Source organism: Lacerta agilis, chromosome 1 (genome assembly GCF_009819535.1).
Source record: "Lacerta agilis isolate rLacAgi1 chromosome 1, rLacAgi1.pri, whole genome shotgun sequence".
Lineage (NCBI taxonomy): Eukaryota > Metazoa > Chordata > Lepidosauria > Squamata > Lacertidae > Lacerta > Lacerta agilis.
Window position 1 is genome coordinate 44,777,840 of NC_046312.1, and position 18,616 is coordinate 44,796,455.

Consider the following 18,616-nt stretch of genomic DNA (forward strand, 5'->3'; position numbering starts at 1 on the left):
GTCGTTCAGTCGTGTCCGACTCTTTGTGACCCCATGGACCAGAGCACGCCAGGCACGCCTATCCTCCACTGCCTCCCGCAGTTTGGCCAAACTCATGCCAGTCGCTTCGAGAACACTGTCCAACCATCTCATCCTCTGTAGTCCCCTTCTCCTTGTGCCCTCCATCTTTCCCAACATCAGGGTCTTTCCCAGGGAGTTCCCATTACTCCCTGCCAATGCAAACACTGATCAAGGAAGATGGGGTTTGCAATGAAACAACACAACTGGAGAGTCCCAGGAACCCCCATGCCTGCAGGCTTATCTTGATCCAATTTCTCCTTTTAGATTATCTGTACCCCCCAATTGAAATATTTAACGCTACATCCTCTCCGTCCCTCTCTCGTTTTTAGATTCAAGATAACCCCCAGAGGTAGATGGGCAGAGAGTGCGCGAGTGATCCAGCGTCACTTCGGGAGCCTTCCTCGCCTAGCGAGGGCCTTGTCCTGTGGGCATCTTCTCTCATGCAAGCATCCTTTACCTCACACCTTGTCACCCGCCGCGCCGTCGAGAGGCAAGCGAGGAGCGAGATGCTCCCCGACCTCGAAGGCAACGGCATTGCTCAAGCCGTCCAAGATGCTTCCCTCAGCGAATGGCGCCTGCACACTTGTCGCCGGGGGGAGGCTTCGGGGCGGCCAGGCGAGGTTCCTTTCGCTAACCGTTTCTTAAGGGCCGAATGCCGCCCACCATCGCGGAGCTTAAATCTGTCATAACCGCCGCCTTGGGAGCCGTTTGCACCCTGGGAGGTTACACGCTTCCATTGGCGGCAAAATCACGGCTCCTCCTCATCAGAGGCGACGACGCTGTTCGAGGAAAGGGCCACAGGCGCCCTCGTGGGTTGCACCGCCGCCTTGGACCCACCGGCCGTCGGCTCCGTGTGCTTCGCCGCCCTCTCGGTTCAGGCAGGCGCTAACAGAGAGACATTTGTTATTTTTCGCGCCCCCACCTTCCGAATAGACCCCTGAGAAGAAGGCGGAGAAACGAGGCACGGGAAAGCAGCGCGCGTGGGACAAAAAGCACCTGCTGAATTCCTCTCAGGGGAGCCTCGAGGGAGAGCGGCGGGGATCGAGAGGGAGCGGCGCGGGAGAAGGGCGGCGGCGAGACTGCAAAATCAGGCCGAGCGCCCCGCCTGGAGGGGAAAAGCCAGGTAAGCCACTATTTTGTTCTCGAACGGCGTCGTTTTCCCGGCCCCGCCGCCGCGGCTCCCGCGCTCGCCCCTCCCCTCGGGCCGCTCAGTTCCACGGTTGCTGGAGCGCCGGGCGGAGGACACCACCGATGGCTGCTCTCCTCCCCGCAGGGCAGCGGTGGCGCTGGTGGCGTCGGCGGCAGCAGCAGCAGCGGAGGAGCCTCGTCCTTCTTCCCACCCCCTGCCTGGCTGTCGCCTTCCCGCGCGAGGCGAGGCCCTCCCGCCGCCCCCCGGCCCGCGCGCGAGGGGAGATATGGGGCCGGGCGGCGCCGGTGGGGGACTCGCGTGGCTGCTGCTAGCCTCGGGCGCCTTCCTGAGCCAGGCCTCGAGCCAGGCGCCGCCTCAGGGCTTCCGATACGTCTCCTACGAGGTGATCATCCCGAGGAAGATGGCGCCGCGTCGCGGGCGGGAGCCCCAAGACCTCACGTACCTCGTGGAGCTGCAGGGGAAGGGCCACGTGGTGTACCTCCGGCAGAAGAGAGGCTTCGTGCCTCAGCACTTCCCGGTGTTCACGTACGGCAAGGAGGGAGACCTCCAAGCGGACTACCCTTTCGTCAGGGACGATTGCTTCTACTACGGGTTTGTGCAAGGCCAGCCCTCCTCTCTGGTCGTGGTCAGCACATGCTCAGGAGGACTTAGGGGCCTCCTGCAGGTGGAAAACAAGACGTACGAAATCGAGCCGGTCCAGGCACCCACGAACTTTCAACATGTGGTGTATCGGCTGGAAGAAAAGGAAGGCGCCGTCCGCATGAGGTGCGGGCTCACTAAGGGAGATCAAAATCTCCAGGAGGCAATGATCCATATCCCAGAGAATATAGAGCTCAGAAGGTCCCAGGGAGCACTCTGGCAGACACATGCCAGATATGTGAAGGTTGCAGTTGTAGTGGAACATGAGCTGTTTGTCCACACTGGCAGAAATGAAAGTCTTGCTGCTAGAGAAGTACTGGATATTGTCCATATTGCAGATTCACTCTATAAGCCTCTTGGGATTCATGTAGTCCTAGTTGGACTAGAAATATGGTCACAAAAGAACCTCATGGCAATTGCTAAAAGTATAGATGAACTGCTTGATGTTTTTAATACTTGGAGAAAAACGACTTTCATCCACCATCTAAGGCATGATGTTGGCCACTTATTTGTATATAAGCATTTTGGAGATAAGCTTGGATTATCATTTGTGGGAACAGTGTGTGATCCCATTTGGGCATCTGCTGTTGAGGCATTTATTACTTCTAGTTTGTTCTCATTCACTATAACTTTTGCTCATCAGTTGGGCCATAACCTTGGCATGCAACATGATGAGAAATACTGCACTTGTAGTCAGCATTCTTGCATTATGGCTTCATTACAGAGCAACACAAGTCAGTTTAGCAATTGCAGTTTTGATAGTTATTCTACCCTAATGAATAGTGGTAGGAAACAATGTCTGTTAATTCCACCAGAGCATGAGAAACTGTATGAGCTCGAAAACTGTGGAAACAAGGTGGTAGAGAGCGGAGAACAATGTGATTGTGGTTCAGAATTTCATTGTGAATTGGATGCATGTTGCCAGTCGAATTGTATGATGCGGTCAGGAGCTACTTGTGCTTTTGGAACATGCTGTGCCAACTGTCAGTTTCTTCCAGCTGGAACAGTTTGTAGAGAAAGGACTGACATCTGTGATCTTCCTGAATACTGCACTGGGATTTCAGAGTGGTGTCCTGAAGATGTTTATGTACAAGATGGAGCTCCATGCTATGATGGTGCCTACTGCTATCACGGGAAATGCTCTACTCACATTCAACAGTGCAAAATGATATTTGGCAAACAAGCAACGGTTGCCCCACTAGATTGCTTCAAAGAAATAAATACGCGAGGTGACCGCTTTGGCAATTGTGGCGTTATTCCTGGTGATGTTTATAAGAAATGTGAAAACAGTAGTATCTTGTGTGGAAGAGTCCAGTGCATAAATAACGATAAAGTGTCTAATCTAAATGAGCATAGCACCATAATACAAACTCCTGTTAGCAACAACTTGTGCTGGGGTGCATACTACCCAAGTGGAATGGGCATAGCTGATATTGGAGCAGTGAGAGATGGTACACAATGTGGCGATGGCATGATATGTATTAATAGGTATTGTATCAAGGTATCCCTTCTGAACTATGACTGTAATCAAACAAAGTGCCACAACAGAGGAATGTGCAACTCTCATAAAAATTGTCATTGTAACTATGGTTGGGCCCCTCCATATTGTCTAAATGAAGGCTATGGTGGCAGCATTGACAGTGGACCCCCTCCACCTAAGAGTGGCAATTTAGGTATGACTATAAGCATTGTAATAGTTATTTTTACTGTTGTTATTGGAGCTGGGGTTGGAATCATATAAGGAATTTCACTGATAGAAGGTTTGAAATTACTTACTGTATATTACTCATTGAAGTGTCAGACTCCAGTAAGCTCTCAAAAGACAGCAAGTCCTAAAGTGTCTAATCTGACATTGCAAACACTTGGGAGATATTGAGCTTATAAAGGATTTCACTCAGTACATTATGCTGCAAATAATGTATTTTGTTGCTTGTAAAACAAGTCTGGCCTCTCAATAATTTAAAAATCTGACTTGCTATTAATTTTCTAGGCACATCAGCTTATGAAAATACTTGGGCACCTAGATAGTAATGTTTGAGGATGACTTCCCACAGGGTCTGTTGTAACATAATTACTGTGGAGTATCACATAAACAGAGCACTCTAGTGTGGGTTGGGGCTGACCAGGGCCTATTTAAATAGGTCCTATCAGACTGATCTTATTTGCAGGTCATGTTGAGGTAATGCAAAGTGTTTATTAGGGAAATAAATTGAAACCTGACCAATTGTTCTAATTGGCACCTGTGGTTTTTAAAAACAATGTACCTCTGCTCTCTGAATGGAGAAGCTGAAGTTCCATGTTCTTGTTGAAGGCCAAGCATATAAGTAGTTAATTAATGGAGCCATTTCCAAAACAAAATGTTGGGTCCACAAGAAAGTTCATGTAATGAACTTTAAATGTATGCATTTAATAACGGTCCATTGGAAGTGGACATTTACAGAGTTTGCTCAAAGAATTAAACTGGACAGTGTTTTACAGTTGCATCTTCAAGCAAATTATGTATATGCCCATTCTAATAAAATATATTCAAGCCCACAAGAATCTTTCTAAATGGCATTTTGTGGAGGCGAAAGCATACAGTGAAACTAACTTTTGTATGCTGTAAATTAGAGAGGATTGGAAGCTTGGAAAAAATTGAAGTAGCAAGAGAATGCCATCCAGAGACAAACCTAGAAAGACGATACATTCAAAAAGAATTATGAACAATTCTTTTAACTGCAATAATGACAATACAATTGGTTTCTTCATGCATTTGAAATGTCCTTAGGAATGAGGTGAAACATCTCAGAATTTCACATTCATGAACCTCTTACTCAAGATTTGTGTAGCTCTTTAAATGATATTTAATCATGTGTAAGTGTGTTGGGAACTGCAGCATCCATTAGTAGTATAACTGACACACTGCTGCTCTATACATAACTCCAGTATGTTATGACTATTCATAAACTGCCTCACAAGAATAAATGTAAACTCATGCTTTTGATTTGCAATGGCATACAATATAAATTCTGAGAGATTTAATGTATGGTTTTTCAGAACACAAAAGTGCAAACCAGCAGAGCTATGTGGTGTAATTTCTATAGCAGTATTGTATGTCCCTTGAACAATCAAACATCTGGGGTGAAAACATTATTTATGGGTCTGTGTAATGTAAGAGAATTGCTCTAGTGAAACTGGTTCAATTAAATACAAATTTTGCCTTTCTGTCTCAGTCTGTCTTGCATTCTAATTTAACCGAAAGCATTCGTCTTTGACTTCCCTCTCACAAACCATTCATCAGGACTGCATTGTTTAATACTTTGATATTTCCTGGAAGAATCAGTTTACAGTTCTTAACAGTGATACTTGTTCAGAACAGTGAGAGTATATATATATCCCCATCTTTCGTAATTTATCTTTATCATATTGTACAATATACTGTTTTGAATGCCCTTTACTGATGTACAACCATGAAAACTATTGCTTAGAAATTATTTCAGATTACTTAATAAAAATATTTTATGTAAAAGTTTTTTTATTTATTACATTTGTACCCCACCTTTCATCCAAGGACCTCAAAGAAGCATACATAGATCTCATTCCCCCCCCCCCCTCACAATAGCCTGTGAGGTAGGTAATAGCATCTGGTCTCAGATAGATCGTGGTGACTGTCCCTGCTAATTTTATGGCAGCATGGAAATTTTAATGTAGGTTTCCATGGTGCTAGTTCATAAAAAGGTGTACAGTGGTACCTTGGGTTAAATACTTAATTTGTTCTGGAGGTCCGTTCTTAACCTGAAAACTGTTCTTAACCTGAGGTACCACTTTAGCTATTGGGGCCTCCTGCCGCCGCCGCACGATTTCTGTTCTCATCCTGAAGCAAAGTTCTTAACCTGAGGTACTATTTCTGGGTTAGCAGAGTCTGTAACCTGAAGTGTCTGTAACCCAAAGTGTCTGTAACCTGAGGTACCACTATATCAGCTTTTCATCAAGAGAACACCAATTTGTTTGGGTGTTATGATTGGTTTTATGAATGCAAATCATTCCTGGAACAGTATAGTTGTCTACAATTACAGCTAATTTTTGCCTTTTATTCAAAGTAATAATAGCCTTTAGACATATAAACTACTGTAGATTATTTGGTAGTCATGCCTTCTGCAGCCAGTGCAATATCTTTTATTGGGACACCTCATGGAATTTAAGGAGAGCAAAGCAGGGGATATGTATGAAAGCGACAGTTTGATAACATATACGGTGTTAGGGTTGGTACAGTCCTCATTGGGTTTTGCCACTCCAGTGTCATTTATGCTGTCAAACGTTCCTGGCTACTTAGCAGACCTCTTATTTTGACATTTTGACCGTTGGGACTCCCTCTAGCTCAGGGGTGGGGAACTTCTGGCTCACAGGCCGATCTTCGCCCCATCAGGGGTTCCAATTTAGCCCATGAGGACATTTTCCACAAACCACACCCACCTGTGGCATCAGCTCATGGGCAGGGTTGAATTCTGCTGGGTACTGCTTCACTAGTGGAGAGTGCATTAGTAAAGTACCGTAAATCCCTGCAGAGAGCGGAATTGAATTCTCTGCTCACCAGTTGGTGAGTAGAGCACTTAATCTTGCTGGGTGCTGCTTTGCCACTGCATTTTCTGCAAATAACCTCTCCCTTCACCCTATAAATCAACTTTAGCATGTGGATGGTACTGCCCACTTATCAGTTACGTGACATCATTATGTCAAATGATTATGTCAATAGTAAATAGTAAATTTAACCAAGACAGGACACAAAAAGGGTTTCTAAACGAACCTTCTTTATTAGAAATACACCTGCTACAAAGCAGAAATAAATTAATATCAAATATGTATAATATATTACTGGAATGGGAGGTTAAAGATGAGATGGTGAAAGAAACTATGATTAAGTGGGCGAGAGAATTGGGTAAGACAATTGATTTGGATAAATGGGAAAGACTTTGGAAAGAAGCATGGAAGTTTACAGCAGCGGAGGGGATTAAGGAAAACATGATTAAGATGTTCTACAGGTGGTATATGACTCCAAGTAAAATACACAAGATGTACAAAACAAAAAGCAACTCTTGCTGGAAATGTCAAAAGGAAGAGGGGACCTTCTTACACATGTGGTGGCATTGCAGGGTGATTCAAAATTTCTGGAGCCAGGTTTTAGAAGAAATTTAAAAAATGATGAAATATAACATCAAGAAAAAGCCGGAATTATTTTTGCTGGGAATTTTGGATGGGGAAATAAATAAACAAGATGAGAAACTTTTTCATTACGCCACGGCAGCGGCGAGAATGTTGATCGCCCAATATTGGAAAAATAAAGAAGTACCGGCAATTAAGGATTGGCAAGAAAAATTATTTAATTATATAGACCTGGCTAAATTAACTGATAAAATTAGAGGAAGTAGTGACCAAAAATTCCAACAAGGTTGGGGGAAAATTGGAGACTACCTGAAAAAGCAATGCCCCACTGTGAAATGCTGGCTCCATTACTAAGCACTCTGTATTGGGAGCTAAAGTTAGCAAGGAAAATACAAGAAAATAAAATAGAAGAATTACACAAGAGTACCAAAGTAGTAAACTAGAAGAGATAGACTGACAACCTAGGATGAAGACAAGAAGCCGTAAGGGAAGGGGAAGTAACAGATAGTAGAAATAGACAAGTATGGACAGAAGTAAGGAAGAAAGAAGTATTACTAAAGGTTAATAGAATTGATTTATATGAAATATAGAATTGGATGTTATGTTTTGCTTTGTATTATTTACAACTGAATTATTGGGAATATAGGAAGGCATTAATTGAATGCATTTTGTGGTTTTTTAGGAAGAATTTAACATGTAATTTTTTAACATTGTTATTCTTTGGTTATTGTTTTTTTTAATTCAATGTTCTTTTTTCTTTTGTATAGATGTAATAAAGTAAATAAATTTAAATAAATATTAAAAAACAACAAAAAAACAACAAAAAGGTTTCCTGTATCTGCTTCTAGCCAGTTGCTTACTCACTAGGCTTATCTAAATTTATATGCCTGACTAGCTTCCCCCAGATGCTAATCTAGTCAGTGAAATCAGGAGGTATGGCTCAAATTCCAGTGAGCAGGAATTTGAAAGGGAAAGGTCAATTTAGCCTTTGGGAATGGGATTGTTTTTTAAATCAAACATTTTTAACCAGTCACAAAATGGCTGCCACATCTTAAAGTAGAAAAAGAGACAGGTCAGCAACCTCAGCAATGGGGAGAGGGCACAACAGAATCCACTGCTGTGTTCGCTCCAGCAAGAATCCATCACTTCTCAGTTTAGAACAGAACGGATGGTGAGTGTCCAGTTCTGGCACTCAGTGAAGGGGTGGGCATGTTTAAGGGGCGAAGGTGTTCAGTGTGGTAAAGGCCAAACCAGTTCAAACAAGAACTAAGCAGGAAGAGCAAACAGTCTCTAATGCATTGTGGTTTCGAGAGGTTACTTCTTGAGACCTTTCACAGGCATCACAGGAGGCACCATGTTGGGAACCCCCGCCATAGCCAATATCTTATATAAGTTCACAAAGGAACAAAAACGAAATAGAATAGACTATCCTCCTGCTCTTGATCAGTATAAGTGGTGTCCAGGGAATCATTTTCTTTCTCTTTTTGCTGTCTTAACTCATTTTTATATGTCATCACTCTGCTGAAGGCCCTGGGATTCTGGCCTATAAGCCTGGCTGGGGAACTATGAACTTTATTTAAAAATGTCAGGAAACCTGGATATGCTATAGAACTTACATGTTCTTTTTCACAACTAGATAGTCTGGAAGCAGTAAAGAGGATGGCCAATGGCATACATTGATTGATTGCTTTGTCAGTGCAACTGCAATGACAATGTTCTCAAATTTTGAAGAAAATGAAGCAACTTTAAGCAGTGTAATATTACAATAATTTATTTTACATAAATAAAAAGTACTTATTTTAAAGTCACATTAAATTATCTTCTGTATGACAATATGCCTTACATGAAGAATTGTGTACCATTAAACAGAAATAATTTGGTGTCTAGGGTGGCGCTGTGGGTTAAACCACAGAGCCTAGGGCTTGCCGATCAGAAGGTCGGCAGTTCGAATCCCCGCCACAGGGTGAGCTCCCGTTGCTCGGTCCCTGCTCCTGCCAACCTAGCAGTTCAAAAGCACGTCAAAGTGCAAGTAAATAGGTACCACTTCAGCAGGAAGGTAAACGGCGTTTCCGTACGCTGCTCTGGTTTGCCAGAAGTGGCTTAGTCATGCTGGCAACATGACCCGGAAGCTGTATGCCGGCTCCCTCGGCCAATAAAACAAGATGAGTGCCGCAACCCCAGAGTTGTCCGCGACTGGACAGGGGTCCCTTTACCTTTTAGTCTTTTATCACTATTTGCTTCCTGTCTCATTGGGTTGCTAATGAGCAAATTCAAACCATCATATCAAAGCTACCTAAAAAGAGGTATACAGAGAACTGGAAGCAAAAATATTAATGTTATATGGACAAAATACAAAACAATCTTATCAATAAGAAGCATTTATTTATGTGTTTATTTTAAAAATGCGATAAAAACAGTGCTTAAGAACTGAGAGCAAAATGTCTGCATTTTTTATCTGATATAGTTGTAAAATGACTTAGAAGTCCATTAAATGAGATTTCTTCATTTTCTGAATAATCTCTTCTGAATAAATCCTCAAGAAAGATAACTACTGACAGCTGATGTGGACAAAATAATCATTAAGCCATTTCAACTACATTTAGTCATGGAAATAGGAGAAAAATAAATAAACGTACAATTGGAAATACATTACAATGTTCGAAATAAAATTGATTTTTAAAAAGGAATGTCAAATTCCCTCATACTGAAAAAGTGATATAGATACCCCAGCTGTATAAAGTTATGTGAAGCTCCAAAATTCTGCTGATAGATTGTCTTACATTGAGGGTGGTCCATATAGAGTTCGTAACACACATAGGTGACTGGAATATCTATCTATCATCTATCTCATTAGAAATAGACCTAAAAGTCCTACAGATTTGTCACAGGTATTGTCACTGAAGGCAGGGGGATTTTAAATGTTTTATTCTATCCTTTTTAATTGTTGACCAAGACAATTAAATTTAAGTACCTGGAAATGAGTTGCCTTTCTGCTGTTGTTTCCCCTATGTGAGCATGGAAGAGAGCAAGCAAGCAGGAAGGAAGGTGCACGGGGCCAGAAAAGCAAGTCATTCTATCAGTTGTATTTTATTTACACAATTGGAATTGATTTCAGGAACCAAAATGCATTTTTGTGTGCAGCCTGAGCAGGAGCAGTGAACAATGCTATAGTTCATTATTGTAGCTTGTCTTCACTTACCTCACAGTTGTAAAGAATATCTCAACATTATGAATGGTCTGTTTCACCAATAAGAAAAAGAGGTTGGAATAGGCCAATATATATGTGAATTGTACTTGGATAAAGGTGACTTTTATTCTTTACGTTCTCAAATTTCTTAACCCAGCTCAAGGTAGTCATCTGAACTAACCGGAAATTTAACTGATAATCAATCACAGTCAGTCCATCATTTGAAAAATAAGAATTTAGAGCCATCTGATGCTAAAATGGGAACTAGACATTACATTTTGGCGAGTGTAATCTTGGTTTAAGGAGCCATTTGGTACCTGGCTTATATACATGAGTTTCTAATACTGATTACTACAGGTTGTTCCACTAAGCCACCTAGCAGCTGCATTTTGTACTAGCTGCAGCTACCAAACCAAGTGCAAGGGTCATCTACAGTGGTACCTCTGGTTGCGAATGGGATCTGTTCCAGAGTCCCGTTTGCAACATGAGCAGAACACAACATGAAGTGCTGCGTCTGTGCATGTGCGCAGCTGATTCAGCGCTTCTGCGTATGCACGAACCGCCAAACCCGGAAGTAACCCGTTCCGGTACTTCCGGGTTCGGCGCATTCGTAACCCGTGACGAACGCAACCTGCAGCTATCGTAACTAGAGGTATGACTGTAATTGTAAAGTTATCTTGTCTGTGGTAAGGGGAACAGCAGATTCTAGCAGAACAGTCTTTATATACAGCACATCATGATTTGATGAATCACATTCAAGTATTCAAAACCCCTTAACAGCCCTTATGTTATCTCAGTGACGTCCTCCCTACCCTGAAACTTTTGTAAGTTATTTATTAATTTAAAAGCATGACAAATCCTCAGGCTATGACCATTTACTCTGATGTGCAAACGGCCATGATACTAGTCAGGATTTTCCTGCTGTGAAAACCAGCAAGGGGGGGGGGGGGAGCAGTTATCCTGGAGACTCAACAGCAGGAATAGGAACATTGGGACATGCCTTACACTGAATCTGATAGTTGATCCATCTAGCTCTGGAATGTCCTAAGACTGGAATTTGGGTGGTGGTGGTGCACAGACATAATTCCACTGTCTATAACTTAAGCTTGAACCTTCAGATTCCCACAAAGAGCGTAACTATGGTCCATTAAGTATTGTCTGAGGAATTGGTCTGCTTTTGAAGAGTGACTTGCTCATGATTTTCCTTTTACTCATGCAAAGTCTTTATTCATCAGGCGTGCATTTCTGCATCTGGTAGCCAACCAAGCCTGCAACTTTAGGAACTAAGTGGATGCCTGATGTCTGTCTCAGATTCAGAGAGGAGGTTATCCACATATTAGGAGGAAGCATGAACTGCTGTCTCCCTCAATAACACAGGATCCAATTGATGTGGCTTACTGTTCTTTGACATGGCCCGTCTCCCTATAACATTGTGCTTGGGAAGCTTAAAATTATCTCTGAAGAGGATCACTCCAGTGAAAGCAAGATAGTAACAACCCCCAAGGAGCCTCTCCTAAATAGAGTTCATATATCTTGTATTAGTATGAGGTTAGTGATTTTGGTTATCTTTCACTCCCCTAACATCTTGGTCCGAAAATTGTCCGCAGAACATCCTGTTCTTCCTGTAACTGCCCATTTTGCTAACCATCTTCTAGGTTCTCCCCCACCCTTTCTATTCTCTCCCCATTCCGTCTTGTTCATAACCAAGCTCCGCCCACATTCCAAAGGGAAATCTCCTGACAGTTGCTATAGACAGAATCCTTCTCCTCTAACATGCAGCTTTCTTCCTATCTTGCCTTGCACCCACAAGGAGCTTCCCTATTAAGAAAGACAAGCAAGAGTGGAGTGGTCTAGTGAATTATTTCACTGATCAAGGAAAATGACTAGCAATCTTGCCTGGCTACTGGTGCTGATCTCATGGAACGTGTTATGCGAGAATGAAGGTCAGAAACCACCACAGGGTTTTAGATATGCTTCTTATGAAGTGATCGTCCCAAGGAAACTGACTCCCCGATATGGAGAACGAGAAACTCATGATGTCACATACATGCTGCAGATTGAGGGGAAGGGTTATGTGGTGACGCTCAGGAAAAAGAAGAGCTTTGTCCCTAAACACTTCAATGTCATCACATACAGTAAGGAGGGAGACCTCCAGGTGGACTATCCTTTCATCAAAGATGACTGCTTCTACCATGGCTTTGTACAAGACCAGCCTTCCTCTAGGGTCACCCTCAGCACTTGCTCGGGGGGCCTCAGGGGTCTGCTTCACTTAGAAAATTACACCTTTGAAATTGAACCTGTTCAGGTACCTGGTACTTCTCAACATGTGGTGTACAGATTGGAGGGAATTGAAGGTGCTGTTCGCATGAGGTGTGGGCTAACAAAGGAAAAGCAAAGGCGCCAAGAGGCCATGTTCCAAAACAAAAGGAAAGTATTTACTAAAAGTGCTGCTAGAGGAGTCTGGTGGTCACACACCAGGTACCTAGAGGTTGCAATCGTGATAGAACATGAACGATATGTTAGGTTTGACAGAAATGAAAGTCGGGTTGCTAGGCAAGTTATGGATATCATCCATACTGCAAACTCACTATATGAGCCACTGTCTCTTGAGCTGTCTATAGCTGGCTTGGAGATATGGACAGAAAGAAACCTCATAGAAATTGTTAACAGCATAGATGACACTCTTACTATGTTCACCCACTTTGTAAGAAATTCACTAAGTAAACGTATACAACTTGACGCTGCTCACTTATTTATATATAAGAGTTATGGAAGTACACTTGGATTAGCGTACATAAAAACAGTTTGTAATACCCACTGGGCATCTGGTGTTGAATCATATATGACTCCCAGTTTGTTCCTTATTTCTCACACATTTTCCCATGAATTAGGACACAATCTTGGAATGAAACATGATGAAAAATACTGTACTTGTAATCGAACTGCTTGCATAATGGCTGAATATCAAACAACCTCTGATATATTTAGCAACTGTAGTTATAAAGAATATTTCAACATAAGAAACAGGCAGTGTTTGCTAATTCCACCAGACTCCAATAAAATATATAAACTTTCATACTGTGGAAACAAAGTAGTGGAAGATAAAGAGGAATGTGACTGTGGTTCACCTGATCAATGCAAGTTGGATCCATGTTGCCAGTCTAATTGCATGTTGAGTCCAGGTGCCACTTGTGCTTTTGGACAGTGCTGTGTTAATTGTCAGTATCTTCCAGTTCATAAGGTTTGCAGAGAACAGGTCAGCAGTTGTGATCTCCCTGAGTACTGCAACGGAACTTCAGAATGGTGTCCTGAAGATGTTTATGTACAAGATGGCACCCCGTGTAGTAATGGTGTATACTGTTATCATGGGAATTGCACAACTCACAATAGGCAGTGTAAAACGATCTTTGGCAACAAAGCAATCAGTGCATCAAAGGATTGCTTCAGTGAAATGAATGCTCGAGGTGATCGCTTTGGCAACTGTGGGCTTAGAGATGACACTTATAAGAAATGTGATACTCAGAACATCTTGTGCGGCCGAATCCAGTGTGAAAATGTTGATACAGTACCTTCTTTGGAGGAACACAGCACCATAATTAATACGCCCCTTGGCAATAGGAAATGCTGGAGTACAGATTACCACGCTGGACTGAAGATACGTGATATTGGAGCAGTGAGAGATGGGACTCCTTGTGGCACAGAAATGATGTGTATTAATGGGGAGTGCAAGAGTGTGTCCCTCTTGAAATATGATTGCAATGTCACAAAGTGTCATAATCGAGGAAAATGCAACTCTCTCAAACATTGTCATTGTGATTATGGCTGGGCCCCTCCAGACTGTCTAAACGAAGGTAATGGTGGCAGCATTGACAGTGGACCTCCTCCACCAGGGAAGACTTCACAGCGTACTGTCAACTTGACAGGAATTATAGCAGCAATTGTATTTCTTGTTTCTACTGTTCTTGCTGTTCTTGGGCTGGGTATTTATTTCAGGAAGCGTCTAAGAGAGCGGTTTGTAAAAAAACCAGAAAAAATATATGAAGAAGATAGAAAAGAGGAAGAAAATCCTGTCCCAACTGAATGAGAGAATTGAACAATACACTGAATGTGTCAAATAGATGTGCAGGAAACAATGGACAGTATTATGCAGAGATACATTTAAGTTTCTAAAGTTTTTAAAGCCCTTCTTCATTACATTTGTCTACTAGGTGCAACAGGGCAGAACTCTGCAATGTGTTGATGTTGTCTGTATTCTCTAACTCTCGGAAGTATCTCCCTCAAGCCCACTGGGGAAAAGAAACATATGTGAAGGAATGATAAATACTTTCAGCAAAAGCCAGGCTCTGAATAAAATCCCATTCTCACAGAAACCAACATAACCACTAATGTCACTTGAGTAACTGAGGTGATGTCCTAAAATATGCTAGTTGTAGAGCAGTAAAAAGGCAACAAAATACTTTAACAGCTGAGCATCACAACGTTATGTAATCTTAGTGATTCCATGCCTTCATATCAATGCAACTGAAGAATGGATACAGAGAACTGTGGAAACAAAAACAATGTTAAGATGACAAAATGTTTATTTGTTTATTTAATTTATTCTTCACACTTTAAAGAAAGTAATCCAAAGTGATTTATAATATAGAAACAAACACATACTGTACATTGAAACCAGCAGAAAATAAAATAAAAACCAAAGATACATCTAAAATAAAACCCCATTTTTAAAAGGTAGGATTAAAACATTCCACCCACTGGAGACCACAGATAACTAAAAACAAAGGTCTAGCAAAAGAGGGGGAAGTTTTTGCTTAGTGCCTAAAGCTATTTCTTTATAATGCCAGGTGAGCCTCCTCAGGAGGAGCATTCCATAGGCAGGGAGCCACCACTGAAAAGGCCCCTTCTTGTGTTGCCACCCCCCAGAACTCCTGAGGAGAAGGCACAAGAAGAAAGGCCCCGGATGATTATTGTAGGGTCTATGCTGGTTTATACGAGGAGAGGTGTTTCTTCAGGTATTTGGGTACTGAGCCACAATAGGCTTTGTAGGTCAAAACCAGCACTTTGAATTGGGCCCAGAAACTGATTGGCAACCAGTGTGGTTGGGTCAGGATTGGTGTTATGTGCTCAGACTGTTTTGCCTCCGTGAGCAACCTGGCTACTGAATTCTGTACCAACTTCTGAATTGCCTTCAAAGACAGCCCCATGTATAACACATTGAGTAATCTAACCCAGAGGTCATCAGTGTAGCTGGCCACCAGCCAAAGCTGATGGAAGGCACTTCATGCCACCGAGGCCACTTGAGCCTCAAGTGACAGCAAAGCGAAGTTTCCAGAAGTGTAACCCCATCAAGAGCAGGCCATTTCCCATCCATCCAGTCTAGGGAACCATTCACTTCAGTTTAATCTGAATTGGGCTTCAGTTTATTGGCTCCCATCCAGTCTATTACTAAGTCAAGACATCAGTCATGCACATCCACTGCTACAGTTGTAGATGTAAAGAAATCCAGCTGTGTGCCATCAACATATTGCTGTCAATGTACTGCAAGACTCTGGATGACTCCACTCAGCAGTTTCCTGCAGATGTTAAACAGCATGGGGGATATGCTCCTCGCCCTAAGGAGCCCTGCAGTGAAGACTTCATGAAGCTGAAAAGCACTCCCTAAGCATCATCCTGTGGAAATGACTATCCAAGTAGGACCAGAACCACCGTAAAGCAGTGCTGCCCACTCTCACACTAGGACAGCTGCTCCAGAAGGATACCATGGTGAATGGTATTGAAAGCCGCTGAGAGATCAATAGGATTAACAGGGAATTAACACATTTTCCCGTCCTTCTCCTGACTGAGGTCATCATACAGCATAACAAAAGCAGTTTCCATGCCCAAACATACCTAAACCTTGATTAAAATGGATGCAGAAAATTGGTTTCATCCAAGAGAGCCTGGCTCTGGCTCACAACCAGTCGCTCAAAATATACAAGTAAGCATTTATTTCTTTGTTTTAAAAGACCAAAAGCAGTGATTTAAAAACACTGAAAGTACAAATGCCAACATGTTTTATCCAAATAGGTGTAAAATTGTTGAGAAGTCTAACAAATGACATCACTTAATGTTATGAATAATTTCTTCTGAATAAATCCCCAAGGGAGATTACTGAATGTTGCTATGGACAAAAGAGGGATGCTTTAATCCTTAAATTCCAAAGTTCTGCTGATAGCAGACTGATCTTATTATGTAGGGACCAATTTCAGTGTTGTACATAGAGGTGACTGGATCTCATTTCTCTCTCTCTCTCTCTCTCTCTCTCTCTCTCTCTCTCTCTGTCTCTCTCTCTCACACACACACACGGAGTCACAAATATTGGCCACAGATACTGCAGGTGAGGGAGGAAGGCGCTTCAATGCTTTATTCCATAGCATCCCAGCTCTTCCTCCCCTTTCAGGACAGCTAAAGGTGAAGCAGCCTGCAGAGGAAAAAGGGAAGGTGGAAACAGTATTATGCCCTTGTTAGATCTTCCTCTTTCCAGACCAGAAAAAGGAATGTGGGGCTGAGCTGCTCTTTTACTCTCGAAAATTTCATAGGTGAAGTAGGTACACTTATTTGAAACAATAGGAAACAAAAGCCCAGGGAATGAGGCTGCTAGTCACCAAGACAGCTAATCTTACATAGTGGCATCTGGCTTTTTGCTTGTAGTGCATTGTAGTCAGGTCTGCACTTGCTAAGAGTCCAAGCTGGCACTGTTTTGAGCCTGGTCCTCAGCTATCCATCTCTCCACTGTAAATGGAGAAAACCACCTTTCTTTGTTTCTACAGAGGTTCCCTAGAAATAAAAGGCAAGTGTACAAAACCAGGACATACCTCTGTACACACACACTCATTTCAGAGATAATGTTTTTCTGCCAGAAAAAGTACTAGAAAAAGTTAGTCTAGCTTATAAAACAATTTGTTCCACCAAGACACTCTGGCTGATTTACTACAAATTCATATTATCCCAAAGATCTATTTAAATCAGTTTGTATATGTGTGCTGTATAATGTTGTAACTCTTTGTGACCTATTTCAACTATATATTACTTTTCAAAACTGCTTTGAGGTCCCCCCCCTACAATCAAGTGGTATATAAATTTTATTAAATAAATAAACAAACGAACATTTGCAGTTGCCGTCATCTTTTTTAAAATCAAAATTAAATTTAAAAAGAACTAGATTAAGTCAGCAGGCCAGAAACTCTTAATCTCAGGGTTGTGGATTTGAGCCACATGTTGGGCAAAAGATTCCTGCATTGCAGGGGGCTCGAGTAGAAGACCTTCACGATCCCTTCAAACTCTACAATTCTATGATTCTATGATAAGAGAGTATTTTAATTTCTATATAAAAATGTATTCTGCTTAATATATATTTAGAGTGTGACCCGTAACACTCAGTAAATCAAAACAAAATTATTTGTCACAAATAAAATTGATTTAGTCATGAAAATAACGGAAAAAATATTCTGGAAATCAGTTATCATGTACTAAATGCAATGGAATTTTAAAAAGCCATGTCAGATTTCTGGTGTTGAGAGTGACTTAAAAGCTTCAAAAATAAGTCATGCCAGACCAATCTGATTTCTTTTTTTTCTTGTTTTAATGGAATTACAAACTTGGTGGTTGAGGGAAATGCTGTGGATATAGTGTATCTTGATTTTAGTAAGGTGGTACCTATTTATCCACGTGCACTGGTATGCAAACAATGAGAACCCCATCAGACCAGCTCTATGTAAGAAAACACACACTTTGTTTTCTGTTAATAATAAAAACTCAGAAAAGTTGTCCTGCTAAAGCAGGGGTCAGCAAACATTTTCAGCAGGGGGCTGGTCCACTGTCCCTCAGATCTTGTGGGGGGCCGGACTATATTTTTTTTTGGGGGGGGGGGAAATGAATGGATTCCTATGCCCTACAAATAACCCAGAGATGCATTTTAAATAAAAGGACACATTCTACTCATGTAAAAACATGCTGATTCCTGGACCGTCCGCAGGCCGGATTTAGAAGGTGATTAGGCCGTATCTGACCCCCAGACCTTAGTTTGCCTACCCATGTGCTAAAGTGTATACAGTAAATCAGTTTGTTGTACCATGGCACTGTCTGGATTGTTCCAAACTCATATCCCCCTCCTCTTGTGTGTTTTAATCAGTTTACATCAACACAGGACATACTGTATATTCTGGCGTATAAGACTACTTTTTAATCCAGGAAAATCTTCGCAAAAGTTGGGGGTCGTCTTATACGCCGGGTGGAGAATCTGCGGTCGAGTATATCTCAAACTCTATATTTTAACTGGAAAAGTTGGGGGTCGTCTTATATGCCCAGTTGTCTTATACGCCGGAAAATACGGTAAATGTGCTGTTTAATTTTGTTATTGCTTGTGATTAGCAATGGGTGAGAATTCCATTCTAATCGAACAG

General features: G+C 42.1%; 2 protein-coding genes across 2 annotated transcripts; both read left to right on the forward strand.

Annotated features, from left to right (window-relative positions):
* Positions 1–1,457: 1,457 nt before the first annotated feature.
* On the forward strand, positions 1,458–4,204 carry LOC117045524 (disintegrin and metalloproteinase domain-containing protein 21-like). The gene has a single exon (XM_033146645.1). The coding sequence runs from the start codon at positions 1,476–1,478 to the stop codon at positions 3,588–3,590; it is 2,115 nt and encodes a 704-aa protein (XP_033002536.1). The 5' UTR covers positions 1,458–1,475; the 3' UTR covers positions 3,591–4,204.
* A 7,345-nt stretch (positions 4,205–11,549) lies between these two features.
* On the forward strand, positions 11,550–15,042 carry LOC117045513 (disintegrin and metalloproteinase domain-containing protein 20-like). The gene is made up of 2 exons (XM_033146617.1): positions 11,550–14,328; positions 14,614–15,042. The coding sequence occupies exon 1, from the start codon at positions 12,055–12,057 to the stop codon at positions 14,257–14,259; it is 2,205 nt and encodes a 734-aa protein (XP_033002508.1). The 5' UTR covers positions 11,550–12,054; the 3' UTR covers positions 14,260–14,328; positions 14,614–15,042.
* The last annotated feature ends 3,574 nt before the right edge of the window (positions 15,043–18,616 follow it).